Below are 16,898 nucleotides of genomic sequence, written 5' to 3' on the forward strand. Positions count from 1 at the left end.
GTCAAACCAAGAAATCTGGGAGCCACTTCCATATTTCTTCTTCTTTCTCCACCGAGGCTTGTTTCCTCCATCCGCTCGTTCTATCCAAAATCCCCATGGCGATGCATCCACAAAGACAGAGGAAGCTATCGATAGGTGGTCGCAAACTGCTCCTCTTGCTGTTGGCGGCCCTGATCTACCTCGTACTTTACCATCTCCCACCTCCGCCAAAGACCAAGAACAATACCAGTTCGAATAGAAAAGCCCCCAAATATGATGTGGATACTACGCCGCGATTTCTGCATCTGTCATCCTTTCGTGAGGACCCTGATTCAGAGTATGAGAAAAGGGTATCGGATGCCCTGCTGGAAATAGAGAGAAATGCCCTACGCGCGAGCAATTGGGACACCTCTGCAGAAGACCGAATCTGGCAAGTTGCGCTCGGTAAATACATTGAGCGCGAATCGGATTCATTAGAATTTGAGCGAGAAAATAGTGGATGGAAGTATTCAGTAAGGATGACTCCACATAGAAGCAGTCCTACTTTATACTAAGACTAGACAGCTCGTGGATGACAAAAAAGCATCCAAATTCATTACCGAGATCTTCTCGAGCGTGCCGGATCTGAAGAAGATGTATGATTCTTATCCGTACCATGTAATCCGTTCGGACCTGATCCGATATCTTATTCTGTGGTACTACGGTGGCTTCTACGCAGACATGGATGTTTACCCTGCCCGCGCTATCAAGGAATGCCCGGCATTGGAGCCACTCTGGGAAGATGGTTCCAAAAGCCCGAATGTTTCTCTTGTTGTAGGTATTGAAATCGATGAGCCACATGCTTCCCCGCGCCTCATGCGTGAGTGGCGCTGGATTAGACGCTACCAGTTGATCCAGTACACTCTATATGCGCCGCGACGCTTTAGCCCAATACTTCGAGAAGTTATTGTTCGCGTCATGGCTCACACAAGACGACAAATCAACCAGAGCAACTTTCTGCGTGGGCCACGCTACAAGGAAAACACAATTCTGGAGGTCACCGGACCTGGAGTATTTACCGATGCGGTTCTGGATGTACTGTCTCGGACGCTGCCGCCGACTCACAGTTTGGTGGAATCATCTGTGAATGCAGATGCTGATATTGGGGATCTCGTTTCGCCGTCTACCGGGGTGACCCAAAGGCGGGTGACGTGGGCCCCGTTCAACAGAATCAGAGAGCCGGTCTGTGTGGACGCCTCGGAGGCCATGGATGGAAAGCCAATGGGGGGCGTCTGCGTCTTACCTGTGAATGTATGGGGAAATGGACAAAGACACAGTGGTGCCGAGGGTTTCAGTAGTAAACATGCGTGTATCAACCATCGGTTTGGGAGAACCTGGAGGAAGGGCTGGCTGGAATATTTCTTTGGGTAACTCAGGAGACTCTTGTTTTATGGTTGTAAAACGTGCCATATCCAAGAAAACTCCTGTGCGGTCCTTGCCAACAACTTCCAAAACCCCCAAAGGAAAGACCTGGAATACGTGTCACAATGACTTAAACACTTTCAGCAAGTGCCTCGCCCACGAGACTCGAGGACGGCGGCCGGTGCAAAGGGAACTACGTACTTATGCCTTTCTTTGGCGAAACTAGGAATAGTGGAGGTATGGGTGTGATATGATCAGTCCAATGGACAAAACACCGAAGAGAACCGAGTTATTAATGCTCTGACCAAAAGATGAGGAGCTGGAGTTATGGGATTGATTATACGAGGACATGACAGTGATTAACGGGCATGATAACATCAGCATTCTTTTCCCTCCCGACTGTAACAATTTTTTACTGTATGATACTTGGGCAATTCTGTACATAGGCGAGTCCCGAGCTTTTGTTGCCCTTTAAAAGGCTGTCTCTATGTAACACGATTAAATCCTACGAGAATATCAAGCCCTGGACCCCATGTATGTCACGAGAACAGGATCGGCAGAGTCTGGCAAATACCTCTCCAGCTAAAAGCAAGCCCTAAATTACCTCAGCTAGGACCGATCACTGCGCTACGACCTCCAGACGAGCAAGCCTAGACCACTCTACATGGGAACATCTAAATGAAAATATTAACAAACGACCTCATAGACGACTGTCACGCATAAAAGTCTCAGCATACAAAAGTATCCCTAAACCACAAGCAAAAACCAATACAAACGAAACCCCACCCCTTACCCCGTAGAACTGTCTCCAGCACTTCCAAAAGCCCACAAGACAAACACCATTTGAAGTCCCCCAAAGTGTCACAACCTGCTACTCAGACCACGTCAGCAGCAGAAGAGTCAAGGTCACATGGGGTTCATGATGCTGGGAGCTCGGTAGTTACCATAGCTCCAAGCCGCAGAAACTCTTGATTGTTATGGATCCCGTTATAGCAACGAAGAAACGGCATCAGGTGTCTCAGTGTCTAAAGATATCTTCTTTGCGGTACACAAATATCGTGTAACATGATACTGGATTTGTCAACTGTTGACCACTCTGAATATGTCCTTATTAGATAGATCAGGCGCTTCTCTGGACTATGGGTATAAATTCTCGTGTGTTTTCCGTGTTGGGATTTTCCTGTTCCCTGGTTATTATTTCGACTATCTTTGGATATATTTCCATATATGTCTGCAAGAATAACTAGGTGACTTCATAAGCATTTGTTCGTATACAACATGAGTACCTCATCCTCATTCGAGCCATCAAAAATTCAACTCCGACATGATCCCCTATACTACGTGAAACCGGGCCCCGACGAGAAAGAGAAACTAGAAAGCCGCCTTCATATACTCGAAAACCAGGAAATAACACAATGTTTTCGCGAGATAGAAGACGAACCGGGAGCCGATAAAACTACTATTACGAATGCCATCGCCCGCAAAAAAGCCCTTCTAAAGGACGGTATCACGGTCGACGCGAGCCTACATGATCTTGTCTGCGTGTTCGTCGATGTATCCGAGAAACCCCTTCTTAAATCTCGTCAATGCCTTCTTGATTCTAAAGAGGAACTACAGAAGAAACTTGATGCTGTCGAGCGCCAGCCTGTCAAGGGCCAGCCCTTTGATGCGCTCATCCCAACTAATCCAGTTGAGGATGGGTGTGTGAGGATTTGTTACAATTTCTACACCAAGGCCGAGAATGGTGGAAAGGTGTATGTACAATTACTGGGCCTTGTCAATACATACCTTGGGAAAATGTTGGCTGATTCGGATCTGCCAGTTATTCTTGGTGATGAACTTCGGGTGGCACAGACTGAGCCTACATTGTGGGAATTAGAGCGTGGTTATCACCACGAACGAAACCCACTAGGCGTGTCGAAGGAAGTCTTTTCTCCAGCTTGGAAAAGGGCAATGGAACGTGAAAGAACAAGCTGACTGTCTTAACCCCTGGTTAGGGTATCTCATTTCAATTTTTGGACAAGCGCTCATGGTTGAGAGGGATGATGTGCATGTAACCTAATCTTTGATATGATGTACTCTTCAAGAATAGTATTGTCATATATCAACTTGCCTCTTTCACCTTAGACTCAGAACTTCACGGCGTACTTGAAGGAAGTTTGCCCAAAGGGAAGCAGTTGGAATCTAAAGAGCGAACTCGCTTCTTGATCTGGTTTAATGAACTGATGTGTTTCGGGGTAGTAGTCTTTAAACCTCGTCGGGTTCTACCATTGAATCATCCAAAATCTTCGAAGGTCCAGCTATTTGGAATTACATGGCTTGAATATCCGTTGAACAATGCACATGCGTTACCTTGTTTCCATTGTTGTGTTTGTTGAGCTGAAAGGCCCAACTGGAGAATATCAACGTGCCTTTAGTATACATAAAGCAAGTTAGATTTCTACACAACATAGAGACAAAATTTCCTTCATCTCCAAATATAGCCTGGTTTTAAAGCGGTTTCGCCAGCGTCAGGCGAAAGTCAAAGGGACTTGCGTTCTTGCACTTTGGATATAGTAGTTATCACCTGCCTCAATTGCTCTCTAAATTGCAGTATAACAATGAAAACCACCAACACTATGTCTTTGATATCTAAGGGAGTTTTATTGAATAAGCGTTGGCCTTTTGCAATGAAATTTCCATCACTCGATTCCAGATATTGTGTTTTTATAAAGAGAGACCAACACTACCTGAGTATATAAATACAGCCTTGGTCTTCACATAATAGTATCTTGTTTTTATGCACCATTGGGATCATTTCCACTTACCAACTTACTTCAAGCACAACCCCCCTCAAGAGGCAGACCAACAGACAAAATGCGGCCCCTAGCATCAGGAGGCACAGCTTTCTTCTGTGCCGCCATAGACGAACACGACCGAGTCATAGACCCACCAAATTCCACAGCTATCAGAGAATTCCTAAATAGGAGCCGTATACACCCAGCCGAGCAGAGGCGCAAAATAACCCTTTTCATGGAGGGAGTGATGGTCGATGCGACAAATAGGAATCTCATCTGCCTCTTCTTCGACGTGAGAGATGCAAACGACGTCTCCGAACTCATTCTTTCTACCCTTTCTGTACTGGAAAGGAGATACCAGGACGTCGCCGAGGATCATATTGGCCAACCACACGGCCCCGATGACCAAAATTACTTTAACCATTCCGCTGTCTGGAATTGCGGAATCTATCCTGGACATCCAACAGCCAGGGTGAGGGACGGGTATGTGAGGATTTGTTGCATGTTCGAGACCCGGGCCAGACATAGTGGTGAGGCACTTATGGAGTTGTATTCCATGCTTCGGGTATTGTATAGACATCCGGATCTGCGTCGGGGTGGTCTGCCTATTGAATATAGGGGCTTGTATGTGTTTCGTACCAGTCCGACCAGGAACATATATCGGTATAATCCTAGGGCACTCCGTGGTGTTAGAATAATCTTTTGATGTAGCAGATTGAAGAGTCTGAAAATGTACTAGGCTATACTGATACCCTTTTTTCTTTTCTTTTTTATGCTTTTGCTGCAGTCTATACTTAGGGGAAAGATGGCTTGCCGTTGTATATCAGTATTATTTTATCGACCACGCCCGCAGCCGTTCATACCTGCTGGATCATGGTGCTGGACACCGGTCTATTTTACCGATCAGAGCTCCTGAAATTGGAATTCTTGTTGCTTGAAGATAGCTAATGGAAATGTCCATGGAGGATAGAACGAGTAGTGTACCCTTCCATGCCAAGACACGAAATGCTGTCTTTCATGAATATTGGTGATAACCAAGGCTTTTGCCGCTTTCTTGGGAAAACACCTATGCTCAGAGTCGGAGCTGGCGTATGATGGTAATTCTGCTGATGGGTCTTGACGTGGACTGGGGATATGTCAAGACACATATAGGCTGTAGGGGGAATTTCTTCGTCTGTTACTCTAGACACCGAGTTCTAACTTAAATACCGGAAAGTAGAGGATAATTTGTGGTTGTTTCCCTCTAGGGTCTCTACGAGCGTTCTACACACCAATAGCTCCATGCAAGATGCCAGTCACGAACAGTTTCATTCGGATCTTGCCATGTAGAAGGATTCAGATGACCTCTCTTCATCCTTGTGCAGGTCCTCATTAGAGTGGGCATTCCCCAGAGCATACGAGTATAAATGTAGGTATGTTTTCGTGTGATCCCATATCGTCTTAAGCCCATTTCAAAATTAAAATTACCTCCTTGGTAATCTTGCCAGCCACACCAAGAATCCCCATTTGTCCAAGCCTCCAACAACACTATGGAAAATAGAGCGAGTGACTGGTTCCCTATCCCATCCAAACCGTTGGATATGGGGCCCAAATTCGACTGTGAGCCGGACAAAATTAAAGAGACAGCAAAAACGTATGGCTGGGGCTCTCGGGCCCGTGAGGTTGAGCGAGACTCAGATGAGTATAAGCAATGCATAGAGAAAGCAGGCAAGGTAGCTATTATTTTGAAAAGACTGTCGGATCAACGCATCACGGTTGACGTATCTCAATATCGTCTTGTCTGCATTTTTCTCGATATTAAGCAAAGCGAATTGCACGATATCCTCAGCTGCATAACTGCCTGTAAAGACGAACTGGTGAGGCATATGTTTAATGCCAAGAAGGGTCCGATCATGACCCTGCCACTCCCAGGCGACCAGCTTGAGGAAGGCCATGAGAGAATGTGTTTTGGTTTCAAGACAATCAAGCATGATTCTAACAGTATATATGTGGAGCTGGCTTACCATCTTGAACGATTCATTCTGAAAATATTCCCTAACTATATCGATAATGGAGATGAAAGAAATATCACACTGCCATTCATGATCGAAAATCATTTTCTGGCGGTTTTGACTACGCCTGATATCAGAGACGATTTTGCACTCCGTCGCAGACGCAATCCACTGGGACTTGAGGCTAAGAGAGCCTACCATATCCCGTGTAAAGAGGCTCGTTTTGCTGATCCAGTCTCAAAGTCAGTCCTCAAGGGACTTAGTTCTGAGCCTGACGTGGGCAATTAGTTTCCTGTTATTTTTGTTTCGCTTGAGAATAGGTGTTCTATGCTTTAGGGGAGTTGCATTTCGATACATTGGAAATCGAAACGATTTAGTACTTCTTTTCCTTGCTTTCTGTGCGTAGTGACACTAATCCACTCGTTCTATTGCTAAATCCTGGCCACAGTTACAAAGTCTCTATATTTTAGGTCTCGGAGATATTAGCCCCAGACAACAAATCCCACGGTAATTAGGTAACCAGGGAATTCTACTGCAAAAAAATCCAGACCCATCTAGTAGATAGAGCATGGCTGGATCGAAAGTTGGCGCAAGCTCGTGCTAGGATGGATGCAGCTAATAGAAAATTTCCTTGATATTTGTACATTTAAAAAGCACATACCAGAGCCAAACTGGTGAGAGATACAATCTTAGTACCCCGAGTTATTTTCTCCTGACTAGTCATAATGCTTGGGGGGTCAAATCACAGTGACCACCGTGAATGGCCCTCATATCCTGATATAGTGCGATCAACCCAGGCCACCTAAAGCTCCTTGAAACACAACTATGGAGCGAATATGTTCCATGCTTTGAAGTTGAGTAAACTAGTGCTAAAATGTTTGAAGAGTTATCCTATACCACCGGAAAGGAGGAGGTGACTTGAGCATCCCGCTATGCGTCTGGAACCGATACTGATCAAAGTCAATGACTGCTATGTACATGAAACACCCCTGATCGGAGCTGCTTCCAAAGAGAACTGTTTCATACAAGAGGACACACCCTTCTTTCAATCGTGCGACGGCCAATGTTCATTGAGCTTAGTTAGGGATCCATACCCGTCTATGTGGATCATCGCGACGACTATCTTGGGAAGCGAGATTGCAGGTTCCGTTCTATAGATATGATATCTCCAGAAAGGTTGAACTACATATAGCAACGGGCCTTGAACGCGGTATTCCTACGTTACTAAGCACGAGGCCCGGTGGTTCTACGGCTCTGGTAAAACAAAGCAAAGATAGCATCATTCAGTGTCGGAGAGTGTCTTTGTTATACGCACATATTCTGTAACAATGCTCCATCATCATACTTGTGCACATTCTCGTGATAACTGAGACTGCCCAGGTTTCCAGGTATAAATATGGGCTGGTTTTCCCTCTGAATCCTTCCGGTCTCAGTCAACCATCTCAGTCATCTTTATTCCTTATCAATCCTCAGTCACATCCGAGAAATAAAACTTATACAGTCCAATTCGATATATGGAGCACTCTGAATCGGCACGAGAAATGGAAACCCAAAAATCAGGATCTCAACCTGAGGAACCCACTGTAGAAGGCCCAATTTGGCGACTCATACCTCTAGGGTTCGGAATACCGAACCAGGCGAACGCATCAACAAGTTCCAAGAGGAGCTGGTAAAGTATGATCCAGTTTTTTGCTTGGTAACACCATCGCTGGAGTCCAAAAAAGTCCAACTTTATACGCACAAGCTTGTGATCGACCTGACCGAGCGGAATCTCGTCTGCATCTTTTTTGATATACCTTCGAGTCACACCGAAGAGGGGAAGAACGTTTCAGGGCTTGCCGAGCCCAATGCCCGCTATGCCATTGAGAAGTCTGAGGACGAAGCAGACAAGATCCCGAGAAACCATTTAGGTAAACTAGTATACCCACTGGACGACGTTCCTGAGGGAAAGCAGAGGATTTGTTTCATGCTTAGACCCGTTGGCCGTACTCAGCCAGAAGTACTCGATATAGACTTGATGAGCATTTTTGCTGGAGTTAAGGAGGCTTTGGATGACCTTGGGGAAGAAGGTCGAACGAAGACTCTTCCGATTGAGTGGAGAGGTTGTTATGTGTTTTCGGTTGAAAGAATTGAGAATATAGAAACCTGGGATAAATCGCCTAGCAACATCGGAGCTACACCTCTTGAGAGCTCAGGTTCTTTTTCAGATTGAGAAGCTTGGATACCTGGTGGACTGGACAAATTTATTGTTTTTACTGTTTTATATGTCGTTCTTAGTTAGGAGCCCTCTTTGAAGGAGAAGATGTCTATGCAGTTACCAGTTGCTATCTACAATGGAATGAGTCTCTTTTTTTGATCAACAAACGTATGCCTAATCAGTAGCGACGGACAACTTGTGTTGAAGTGCACATCATTAATCATCGATATACTTTATACCCACAAATACATGAGCCTTGAGCATGGGTTTAACCATCCTAAACGGATGAAGCCTGAGTGACATAAAGGCTCCGCCGGTATTCAAGACAATGGAAAACTACATTCGATGTCGGAGAGTGCCTTTGTTATACGCAAATATCCTGTAACAATGGAATGAATATCTCCGCCACCTAATATCCAAAGTGGTAGAAACCTCGAGTCTAAAGCAGGAGAACAACATCGTCAAGTTCCTTAAGGCATTTATATAGCATGGAAAATCGAATACTTTAACAACAGATTTGCCATGTTAGTAATCTCAAGCGGCAGGACCCTGACATATCCTGTAAAGTTCCTAAAAGTACTGGGAAAGACACTATCTAGTGTCTGGGATTATCCTAAAGCAGAATCCCAGTATATATGCTAGATTTGCCACCCTTTTATCCTTCAGAATTTATCTTTGCGAGGGAAGATGGAAACTTCCCTTCTGTCTACAGACATATAGAGATGGAGAGACAGACATATCTCTGAGATATACAAGTATAAATATGAGCCCATTTCCCTCTCATCTTCATAGATCTTATATCAAACATCTCGAATACATCCTGCCCTATTAAAATCCCATCCCACTCAAAAGAAGCAAGATGCAAGTCAAGCAAGAAGGACCCCGGGTAGTACGAGAGACCATAAATGACCCGGAATGGACGTGGCCAACCAGAGACAACCAATGGGGCGAGGGTGCTTTTCTAGCCTCACTCGAAGCTCGTAATGTACCAGGCGAAGTGATCGAACGCAAGTTGGGTCTTTATCGTTCTGGTATCATGCTCGACGTGACTGACCAAAATTACGTCTGCCTCTTTCTCGACATACCCAAGACAGGGATGTCACGCTTTGCACCAGATGTCCTTTGGAGGTGCTGGGATGAACTAAGGAGACTGGAGGGCGAATATTCCGCTGGTAGGTGGCATCTGGTACACCGGGACGACACTTTGGATGAGGATAAGCAGAGGATATGCTTCATGTACCCTACCAACCACAGAACTGTGCCCGAGGTGATTTTTGTGGAGATATATGACATTATTAACAAACTATTGGGTGCTCCCGATATACAAGGAGCTAAGCTTCCGGTTGAACTCAGGCGACGTGGCTATAGCTGTCTGGTATTTGAGCCGCGGCCAGAGTCAACATATAAACCAAGCAATATCCGAGTCGCAGTTAGAAGTGTGTTTTATATCCAGGCTTGAAGGGCTTGGATATAGCCAGCTGGACCGATTTTTGTTTCTATTGTTATATTTGTTGGTGCTTAATAAGAGATGGAGAAAAATGTAATGCGCATGTCGTTGACTTCATGGTTATTGTTCTTATCTTTCTTTAAAATATCATTTGTGTCTGCTATCCATGTCTTTGCGCTCATTTTAGCATCGTATATACTGTAATCCTCTTTGAAGCTACTATGGATCTTCATTATTCTCTATATCTAGTGATTAAAGCATACCTAGGGACAACAATAGTCAAAGTCTAATGCGTATTTTGTACAACCAATTCTATAAAAGTAACAATGAACACTCGACACCAAAGCCATTGAACTCGACTATCACATACTCTCAAGGCCAACTTCCCACCTCCAAGCCCCCAATGACCTCGAACATAAATACTCACACAACTCACCATCTCTCACCAACCCCATAGCCAATTCTGCTCCCAATCACAACCAAACAACAGCACCAACACCCACCGAAAAACCCCCAACCCCAAAATGGACACCCTAACAACCCCCCTCAAACCCGTCAAGCGCACAACCTCCAGCGCCTTCGACGTCACCCGCAAAAGAACTCTCAAAGAAGCCGGTCTCCGCACCGAAGAGCACACCAACATGGTCGGGATCTACCTCGACATCGACCCCTGGACAAACCCCCAGGACCCCGAGGACGTCATTCTAGCATCTAGACGGGAACTAGAGCGCAGAATGACAGTGGCTGAGGCACGTTACGCGAATCCACGGGGTAAGCCTCCGAACCACCGGATCAGGGTGTATTGGGTGTTTCCGTCTGAGGCGCAGACGGCGGAGGAGGTGTTCAAGGAGGCGTGGATTTATAATATGGCGTTTGAGGAGATACTTGAGAGGGGGAAGGTGTTTGGATTTCCGGTGTTGTTGGATGGGTGTTGTGTGGTTGATATTCTTCGGACTGAGAATCGTGGGAAGATGGAGAATGTTTCTGTGGCGGATGTTGGGCATTGTTCTTGGGAGGATTTTTTGTCGAAGGTTAAGCCTGCATTTCCGGATAAAGATAACCCGGGGACTTATGTTGGGTTTTAGGTGGGTGACGGGACTGTATGATTGTTGTTTTGTTTAGTTCAAAGCATCTCAGGTTGAATATTGCAAAACTCATACTTAAAACTAGTGATAATAACAAAGACGTTAACGGGTGCGTCCAAATGATGAGACCGCCACTCTATTGCTGAGTCTAACATAACGTTGTTGTGGAAATGTAGTCTATGCATGTCAAAGTACATAGGGTATCTTTCGTATCTTCGTAACAAGTCATTCCCCCTTTTTTATTCGTTCTACTTCAGTAGAGCCATAATATCGTTTATCTGATCGTCGTGTTGACGCCTGTAATCGCACTGTGAGGAAAATCTAGAATTAATGGTGATCGTTTCGGCGTCCGTCCTGGAATGCATATGATGTATCCAACTTGAATGGTATCAATTCGATTCCACCATCCGGTTGCGCAGAGCTAGCACATCCATAGGTTGAGAATCTCCACCTTCCCATGCAGTCTTAATGGCTTTAACCAATCCCCAAACCGCGTTTCGGGCTTCTTCGCGGCCCGCCCCAGCATGGAGCATAGATTCATATGGGGTATGCGTGTGTCGAATATGAGCCTCCACCGCCAAATCAGCCTTGCGTTTGTCCGATTGGGTCGCCGTGCGTCCAACTCGGCCGGAACCTTTGAGGAATGCGTGATTAAGAATCGCCTCCAGAGATTCCGCAGGCATTAATGGGAACTGAGTGCGGAGGATTTGTCGAGAGTGAGCCAGGTCTTTCTCATCGCGAAGTTTGACAGCATTAGCGCGCGTCGCAGCGGTCGCAGCGGCAGACTCGAGAACAGCGGCGTAGATGTCAGATGGCACACGGATACCGAGGGTCCTCTTCCCTGTCTTGTCCTGCAGCTGGTTAAAACCCTAATCGTTAACGGGGCAACATAATCCCTTACAAAGACGGTGTAGACTGTGCGCTCAGACTCCTTCGTATTCGCTCGACAGTTGCGAGTAACATATACATCACCCTTGGGAACAAAAACATAGCCAGTGGCAAATGGTTCCTTTTCAAAACAATTCTGTTCGTGAACTCCCATTAGCGAGGCATTATTCTTACATGCGCTAGCAGCTGCAGGCTAGGCAAGGGTGAGGCGGAGAGTGTCCCAAAACGTAACCCAACATTTTAATAGCGCAGAAAAGCACACACCTTTTCGAACGGTTCTGTTGAGCGCGGGATCAACCCGAACTTGGAATACTTCGAAGTTCGTCCCCCAACTTGACGCTCTGAGCGGTTTATCCTATAGTTACTGCCGGCGCCGAAAAGCCCTCCACGGCTACGTCTGCTCGTAGGGCTATTTCTGCGAGCCTGAGCTAGGATAGACTGAGGCGATTTCGGAGGAGTAAATGTTTTTGGATGATTCCTTCGGTGGCCCCCCATTTTCCTCGGAGCACGCCTCCGGGAGATTCTGTTCGCCGATGCCATGTTCTTTGCAAATGCGACTAGATATAATATGGCGAAGAGAAAGTGCGAAAATCAGCCTAATTTAAAGAGTGGCGACGATATGATATTCGTAATAATAGATGGTACTGAAGTACTTGCTGTATCTGGCCCCGAGTTCGGCTGCTATCACAGCTACCAACATCAAGGGATTGATAAGGGAGAGAAAGAGCGATGGCCGACACAAACGGTGAAACTAGAAGATGTCGCCATGACGTGGACATGTAGCTTGACGTAGCCCTGTTAATAATCCATTATTGGGAGTTAAGCCTCGCGGCGTTCAATCGTGGGAGTATGGTTTATGCATAAGTAGTATGCCCAGATGCGCTCAGCGATCTTCACTTTTCTGCCCAAAATCCTCGCGTATCAATTCCGAGCGGTCGCCGATTCCGCGGGGAACTGGTGGCTGAGGACTGTGGCTGGTGTCTGTGGAGTATGTGTGCCTAAGGTGTCAGCAACATTTGGTGGGAAAGGATAGGCCTCTTGAGGACGTCATATTGCTCGGGATTATCTGGCAGGGACAAATCATGGAACTCAACACTCTCAAGATGAATGCTGGTGAGACGAGGATATCACCGCCTGGCTTACTGAATACTCGGTCAGGTACTCACAACGGTCAAAATTTCAACTCACTTTTGCCGGTTAGTATAGAGTACTATACCCTGCCAGCCTGAAAGCGCTAACCAATGACTATTTGAATGATAGTGTTATAGCTGCTATTTTACACCACGAATGGAAGCGCTTTGTTAGCCTAGCTATAATAATCGACACACCGCGTGACATAAGTACTATCTGTCAGCCATACAGCCGCACCAAGACAAACTTATCGCCATCGAAATACACTGTATACAATGGTAGTAGCCAGATGGTATCATAACGGTATTGAGCAACGGAGCACACACTATGTAAGACGGATGTACCTCATGGGAGTGAGCTCTTGTTCAAGGTTTAGCTCGCTTAACTGATTCAAGTAAGAAGCACTTGACCAGGCTGGACGAAGTATACTAAGGTGCAATTAGCTTACGGAATACGGTTGGCTGCCTACGATTTTGCACCATGCCGATACAATACAGGTCCTGGTTCCGTTCGTTGAACTACTTCCCTCTATAGCTGTTGAAGAGGCGTCGAAGGATCCGTATGCAGCTGGAGAAACACCTATAGTTGCTCTGAACGAAAACACATCCAGCCATTCAACCATTCCTTACTCAACAGTTAAAGATCAACTGATCTCTACTTCATACTCGAAGGGACTCGCGCGATGCATGGACAATTCATATTCAATGATTCGTTGTCGCCTTCCTGACCGCAGATCGCGGAAGGCAATCCTTAGGATGGCAGTGTTATTCATATCGGAACCGCAATTGGATGGCGAAATCGAAGTCATTCCCGCCGTCCTGTATAGAAGGTGACGTAGGGCTTGGAAATCCCTAAAGAGACTCCTTTCTTTCTGGCCTCAGTCCGAGGTTTATCCAGCGCCAACACAAAAAGACATACCTAGTAGCTATTTCAGTTATGTCTGACTACAGAAACCTAGATTTACATACTGTAGCTTCTCCTTTCATTCTTGTTGGTTTCCATTCTTCTGATTTGGCCGCCCGTCCCACAAAGGCTGCAAGGCATTGTGGTATTTGTAATATGCAGGCCGTTTTGTAAACGGCGAGTTTTCAATGTCCTCCTCGACCTTACATTAAACCCGGGGCACTAGTTGGACACGATGTTAAGACCAACGACATGAAGATACTGTCATTCGACGAGCTCTTTTGAAACTAATCAAGATAAAGCTCCTTGCAGACTGAATTAGTAACATTCTGTGTACGAATGACAAAACATGAACAGTAGATGTTAGCGCCTCTACTGACAAAAGCAAGTTGCGCTTCGTTTCCGCGAAGAACGCTGGAAATAAAGCCTTTGTGTATTCATTGCTTCATAGGTTTACTTCATATGGTTGTATGTAGATATAGCATTATGTTTTGAAAGATAGTAAATCTACGAACAATAGCAAGTTTAGGCGTCTATAAGTCATGGTATGCACTATATACTGCTAGATGATGAACTGAATGTCGATATAATACTTTATTTCACCATAAACGAAGCTAGACAGTATATAATTAAGCTCCGTATAGTCTATAAAAAGAAAAAAGGACAAAAGAGGTAATTACTAGCGCGACAGACAAGCCAAGGTCTGCCTACGCAACCAACCAATGAATCCATAATTCAAACGGAATACAATGATTCACACGGGATAAAGTGGTCTTTTGCCCTACAAGACAACCGTGAAAAAACCAGTAAAGGATCATCATAGCTCTCCATATCTAGGATGCAAACACCGGCGGCCGAGACTACAACCGAAACACCTACGCTGTGAATATAAACAGTGCAGACAAGAGTAAGAATTAGATAAAGGGGCTAATATGTATTGAATCTTGCATCAACATCTTTATCAAAGTGGTCAGTTCGAGATATTGTCCCCAAAAAGTACATGATGCGCACTTCTATGATATTGCCATGTGATTTGTCAAGCGTTGCTATCCAGCCCATGGTATCCCGAAGCAACGGAGTCTAGGGGAGCAGCCCTAGAGGGCAGTAGGACAGAATAAGAGACACTCTTATCCCCGGGAACCTTAGCCCACAGGGGTAATAGGGGGTATACTCCGTACGATGTACAGATATCTGATCTCAAGGATCTACCCGGCACGAGGGAGAGACATGTCAATGTAGGGTGAGGTGGGCACCTGCCAACACGCTGCGATCGATCTTCGAGCATGAGATCTAAAGTCTGTTGGTTCTTGATCATGTCTAAGATTTCAAATTGTTGTTTGGTTTATAGAGTTTGCTTGGGTTGGTCCGAATCGTGCATGTTGAAAGTTAAATTAAGTCGCTTATCAATGACTACTATACATAACTTTGAACGATAAGCCATTGAGGGTTCAAGGTTGAGATTGGATACTCCTCAGCCGGACATGTCCGACCCGAGCCCAGCCGATTGTGATAGGAATGGTTAATCGAAGCGAGAGGTACATAACGAATGTATAACAAAAATTAAATTCTCTAAAGTATTTTCTTTATGATAGGATTGATAGTACTCTGGAGACTCAAAGCATCTCGGTAATGTCCATTATTCCCATCAAACGGTGGTGGCAGGAACGGGAATATAAATAGGGTCGACTGTACTCCGTACAGCTGGCAACTTGACCAAAGTGGTATGCAAGACGTTGATCGCCGAAAGAAGACCAGCCATATTGATCTTGGCAGATCGAGCTCCTTACCGATGTTCTCAACTTTAACCGCCAGGTCAACTGAACTCGGGTAGTGGCGTGTTGAGGAAAAAATAAAAAAAAAAAAAAAAAAAAAAAAAAAAAAAAAGGTAGTTAGGCAATCACCCAGGCTGCAGCGCCGCCATGTCAGGGGTGATGACCATTATTCATCGAGCGTATGCACAATGTACAGCTATTCCTGCGGGATTACACCGCAGGCCGCTAGTTCGCTGCAGGTCCCAATGCTCGCGTGCAGCACTAGCCATCTTCGGTTCGCATTGTTTGCTAGGTGTTACTGTCAGGACTTAGGAATCATGCCGACCGTGAAGAGAATCGTTGTGGGGAAAGAAATCGTCTGATGGGACTGGAATAACTGGTTTTAGTAGCTTCATTATTAAACGTCACGGAGCAACCTCGGAAAGGGACCCCATATCAAATTTCCCTGGAGCATGCTGACGCCCTGAAAGTGAGTGAATAGTAGTGCTGACCGGGAGTTTCAAGCCCCATCAGGCTGAGCACAGTCACAGTATTATTGGGCGGATCAACCCAGGCAAGACAGGGGCAACTTGGAACCAGTTGAGAGTCTAGAATGTCGCCTCATGTCCGATTGCCTGAATATGGTTATGCCCAAACGGGTAATATTAGCTGGAGTCGGTCACGGGGAAAGGGCGATGGAAATTGAATGCTTTAGCGGTCTAGAGAGAATAAATAGTCTTTTTCACTTCCCTCAGTCCTCAATTAAATATTCCGAAACTAACGGTTGGAACTGTAATCGTTAACGTCATCATTTGTCCGTTTTCTGTCAATACGAATAGAATTGATAATCTTCAATTGAAATAATTCCATTTTTTTTTTAAAAAAAAAAAAAAAAAAAAGTAGGAAAATGGAGTGTTGACGCCTCTTCCGGGGAAGATGGTGCCCTGGGTATCTAATTCAAGGAAACGCCGAACGCGTACGAGGTTTATAGTAAAAAGTACCACCTAGGATGTCGTCATTCGGTTCCGTCGTTCTCCAGTCTTTAAGCCCGTGGGGGCAGAGCCGATCGAAGAGGAGGCTGGAGGCTGGAGCTGAGAAAATCCAAGAATCCCAAACTAAAAAATTGGCCTGACTTTGGGGCGAGAGGTCACTGGTTGGACGACGGGAATCGAGAGCGACCCCAGTTGAAAGGGAGTCCGAGGGTAGTGAGTAGTCTAACTGTCTACGTCGTCTCGTAGGAGTATACCTAAGTTCTGACTAGGGTAGTAACCAGGGTCAGTCTTGTCGTCACCAAATGCGGTTTGGATCGGCGTCAGACCTCGTAAGGAGTTTCGATTTTATTCAAACC

The 16,898-nt window shown here is 45.6% G+C and overlaps 5 protein-coding genes across 5 annotated transcripts; 4 read left to right on the plus strand and 1 right to left on the minus strand.

Moving 5' to 3' along the window:
- Positions 1 to 612: 612 nt before the first annotated feature.
- Positions 613 to 1,389, plus strand: AO090005001017 (uncharacterized protein; the record flags this gene model as incomplete). The annotated part of the gene is made up of 1 exon (XM_001817952.3): positions 613 to 1,389. The coding sequence occupies one exon, from the start codon at positions 613 to 615 to the stop codon at positions 1,387 to 1,389; it is 777 nt and encodes a 258-aa protein (XP_001818004.3).
- A 1,269-nt stretch (positions 1,390 to 2,658) lies between these two features.
- On the plus strand, positions 2,659 to 3,344 carry AO090005001016 (uncharacterized protein; the record flags this gene model as incomplete). The annotated part of the gene is made up of 2 exons (XM_023233618.1): positions 2,659 to 3,134; positions 3,260 to 3,344. The coding sequence occupies 2 exons, from the start codon at positions 2,659 to 2,661 to the stop codon at positions 3,342 to 3,344; spliced, it is 561 nt and encodes a 186-aa protein (XP_023089195.1).
- A 994-nt stretch (positions 3,345 to 4,338) lies between these two features.
- Positions 4,339 to 4,737, minus strand: AO090005001015 (uncharacterized protein; the record flags this gene model as incomplete). The annotated part of the gene is made up of 1 exon (XM_023233626.1): positions 4,339 to 4,737. One exon carries the CDS (start codon positions 4,735 to 4,737, stop codon positions 4,339 to 4,341), a length of 399 nt encoding a protein of 132 aa, XP_023089194.1.
- Positions 4,738 to 5,686: 949 nt separating this feature from the next.
- On the plus strand, positions 5,687 to 6,436 carry AO090005001014 (uncharacterized protein; the record flags this gene model as incomplete). Its single annotated transcript, XM_001817949.3, has 1 exon — positions 5,687 to 6,436. The coding sequence occupies one exon, from the start codon at positions 5,687 to 5,689 to the stop codon at positions 6,434 to 6,436; it is 750 nt and encodes a 249-aa protein (XP_001818001.3).
- A 3,880-nt stretch (positions 6,437 to 10,316) lies between these two features.
- Positions 10,317 to 11,837, plus strand: AO090005001012 (uncharacterized protein; the record flags this gene model as incomplete). The annotated part of the gene is made up of 3 exons (XM_023233634.1): positions 10,317 to 10,823; positions 10,849 to 10,892; positions 11,792 to 11,837. The coding sequence occupies 3 exons, from the start codon at positions 10,317 to 10,319 to the stop codon at positions 11,835 to 11,837; spliced, it is 597 nt and encodes a 198-aa protein (XP_023089193.1).
- Positions 11,838 to 16,898: the final 5,061 nt, after the last annotated feature.

Source organism: Aspergillus oryzae, chromosome 1 (genome assembly GCF_000184455.2).
Source record: "Aspergillus oryzae RIB40 DNA, chromosome 1".
NCBI lineage: Eukaryota > Fungi > Ascomycota > Eurotiomycetes > Eurotiales > Aspergillaceae > Aspergillus > Aspergillus oryzae.